General features: G+C 41.6%; 1 protein-coding gene across 1 annotated transcript in view; it reads right to left on the bottom strand.

The window, feature by feature from the left end:
- Nucleotides 1–555: 555 nt before the first annotated feature.
- cxcr1 (chemokine (C-X-C motif) receptor 1) overlaps nt 556–2,639 on the bottom strand; it is a 3,355-nt gene continuing 1,271 nt past the window's right edge. The window contains exon 2 of the mRNA XM_061926310.1: nt 556–1,779. Within this exon, the coding sequence (XP_061782294.1) occupies nt 713–1,779 (1,067 nt within the window). The 3' untranslated portion in view covers nt 556–712. The remainder of the gene's footprint in view (nt 1,780–2,639) is intronic.

The raw sequence follows: 2,639 nt of genomic DNA on the forward strand, positions 1-2,639 counted from the left end.
AAAAATAAAAAATTATATGTTAATGACTGAAACCCTTTCAAACTTGTGGGGAGCCCTATTTATTTATATATATATATACATCAAAAAAAATGTAAATGTATATATTGCATTATTTTGTAAGTGAAATATATCTAAATGGGCTCTTTGGACAGCCCCATGTTTGAAAGAGCTAAAAACAAATTCCTACGAAAAACACTGAAACAAAAAGAATAAATATTTACAAAATATTTGCTGTGTTTACATAATCAAAAAGAATAATTAATCAAAATCAATGTTGTTATGAATGATTGACCTATTCAAGGCTCGTATTACATCACATCTAATATTCCACTTTGCAATTGCTTTGGGGAAAATATTACATATTTTGTGTTTTTGTCATAAAAAAAAAAAGTTTTCTTTAAAAAAAAAAAAAAAAAAAAAGATTTCTACTTAATATCAAAGGACATACCTGGAGTTGATCTAGAGATTTAAGTTTTGACAGAAATAAATCTTCATATTAAAAAAAATATATATATTTTAATGACTGAAACCCATTCAAACTATATATATAAAAAAATTGAAAAAAAGTAAACGTATATATTGCATTGTTTTGTAGGTGAAATATATCTAAATGGGCTCTTTGGACAGCCCCATGTTTGAAAAAGCTAAAAACAAATTCCTACGAAAAACACTGAAACAAAAAGAATAAATATTTACAAAATCTTTGCTGTGTTTACATAATCGTAGACGTGACCTCGGACGACTGAGAGGACCTGCTAGTCCTGGACAGCGACGGCCTCTCCAGGACGCGCATTTTCCTCAAGATCTGCTGCAGCCTCCCGCGGAACTTCTCCCCCACGAAGGCGTACAACACCGGGTTGACGCAGCTGTGCAGCAGGCCCAGACTCTGCGTGGCGAACATGGCCTGATCCACCGCCATCCTGGCGGGGCACTGGTACACCACTATTTTGGCCCTGAAGAAGGTGTCCGTCATCACGGCGATGTGGTACGGCGTCCAGCACAGCAGGAACGCCACGAACACGCACACGATCACCCTCATGGCGCGTTGCCGCTGGAACCCGCCGCGGACGCGGAGCAGGCGCCGGATGGTGACGCCGTAACAGAAGAGCATGACGGAAAGAGGGATGATGAAACCCAGGGAGTGGCGCAGAACCCTCGTGGCCAGGCGCCAATCGTTGGCGCTGCCGGGGTCGTAAAGCTCGGCGCACACCGTCTGACTGGAGTCGCTGGAGGAATAGGAGGAGTAAAACAACCCCGGAAGGGAGAGAAGGGCGCCGATGGCCCAGACCGCCGCGCAGATGGTCCAACTGATGAGCTGCCGGTTGGACCGCCGGGCCTCCATGGCTCGCACGATGGCCATGTAGCGGTCCATGCTGATGCACATGAGGAAGAGGATGCTGGAGTAGAAACTCAGCTCCTGCACGATGGTGATGATTTTGCACATGGTGTCGCCGAACACCCAGCCCCTGGTGACGGAGGTGGCCCAGAACGGGAGCGTGACGGCCAGCAGGAGGTCGGCCAGCGCCAGGTGGAGGAGGAAGAGGTCGGAAGGGGGCAGCGTCTGCTTGCTGAGTCCGATCACCAGACCCACCACCAGGTTCCCGGGGATGGCCAGGAGGAAGACGGCGATGTAGAAAACGCAGACGAAAACCGTCACCGCGTCCGGGATGGAGAAGGGGCTGCAGGGCTGGGTCTCCGGGTCGATGACGAATTCCGTGTCATTGTAGGTGAAGTTGAGTTCCTCGTAGATGGAGTAGAAGTCGAAAATGAAGGACTGGTCTGGTGGTGAGATCGGAACAACAGCGTGAAAAATCACGTCGAATAATCAAAGTGTGGCTCCATCTAGTGCAGGGGTCGGCAAACTACAATGTTGAAAGAGCCATAATGGATCAAAAATACAACAACAAAAAATCTGTCTGGAGCCACAAAAACATAAAAACCTTATATAAGTGGCAACACATGCTGTAAGTGTCTATATTAGCTATAACAGCCTACTATCAAAATGATTTTAAAAGTCTATATAAGCGTTATAAAGAAGGCAACACATGACGGAATGTCTATATTAGCTATAATAGCCTATACTATCAAAAAAATACTTTAAAAGTCTTATATAAGTGTTATAAAGAAGGCAACACATGATGTTAGTGTCTGTATTAGCTACTATCAAAATGACTTTAAAAGTCTTATATAAGTGTTATAAAGTGGCAACACATGCTGTAAGTGTCTATATTAGCGATAATAGCCTACTATCAAAATGACTTTAAAAGTATTGTATAAGTGTTATAAAGAAGGAAACACATGACATAAGTGTCTATATTAGCTATAATTGCCTACCACCAAAATTACTTTAAAAGCCTTATATAAGTGTTATAAAGAAGGCAACACATGATGTAAGTGTCTATATTATCTATATTAGCCTACTATCAAAATGACTTTAAAAGTCTTTATAAGTGTTATAAAGTGGCAACACATGACGGAATGTCTATATTAGCTATAATAGCCTACTATCAAAAAAATACTTTAAAAGTCTTATATAAGTGTTATAAAGAAGGCAACACATGATGTTAGTGTCTATATTAGCTATTATAGCCTCTTATTAAAATGACTTTAAAAGTCGTATATAAGTGTTATAGATAAGG

This window comes from Nerophis lumbriciformis, linkage group LG31 (assembly GCF_033978685.3).
Source record: "Nerophis lumbriciformis linkage group LG31, RoL_Nlum_v2.1, whole genome shotgun sequence".
NCBI lineage: Eukaryota > Metazoa > Chordata > Actinopteri > Syngnathiformes > Syngnathidae > Nerophis > Nerophis lumbriciformis.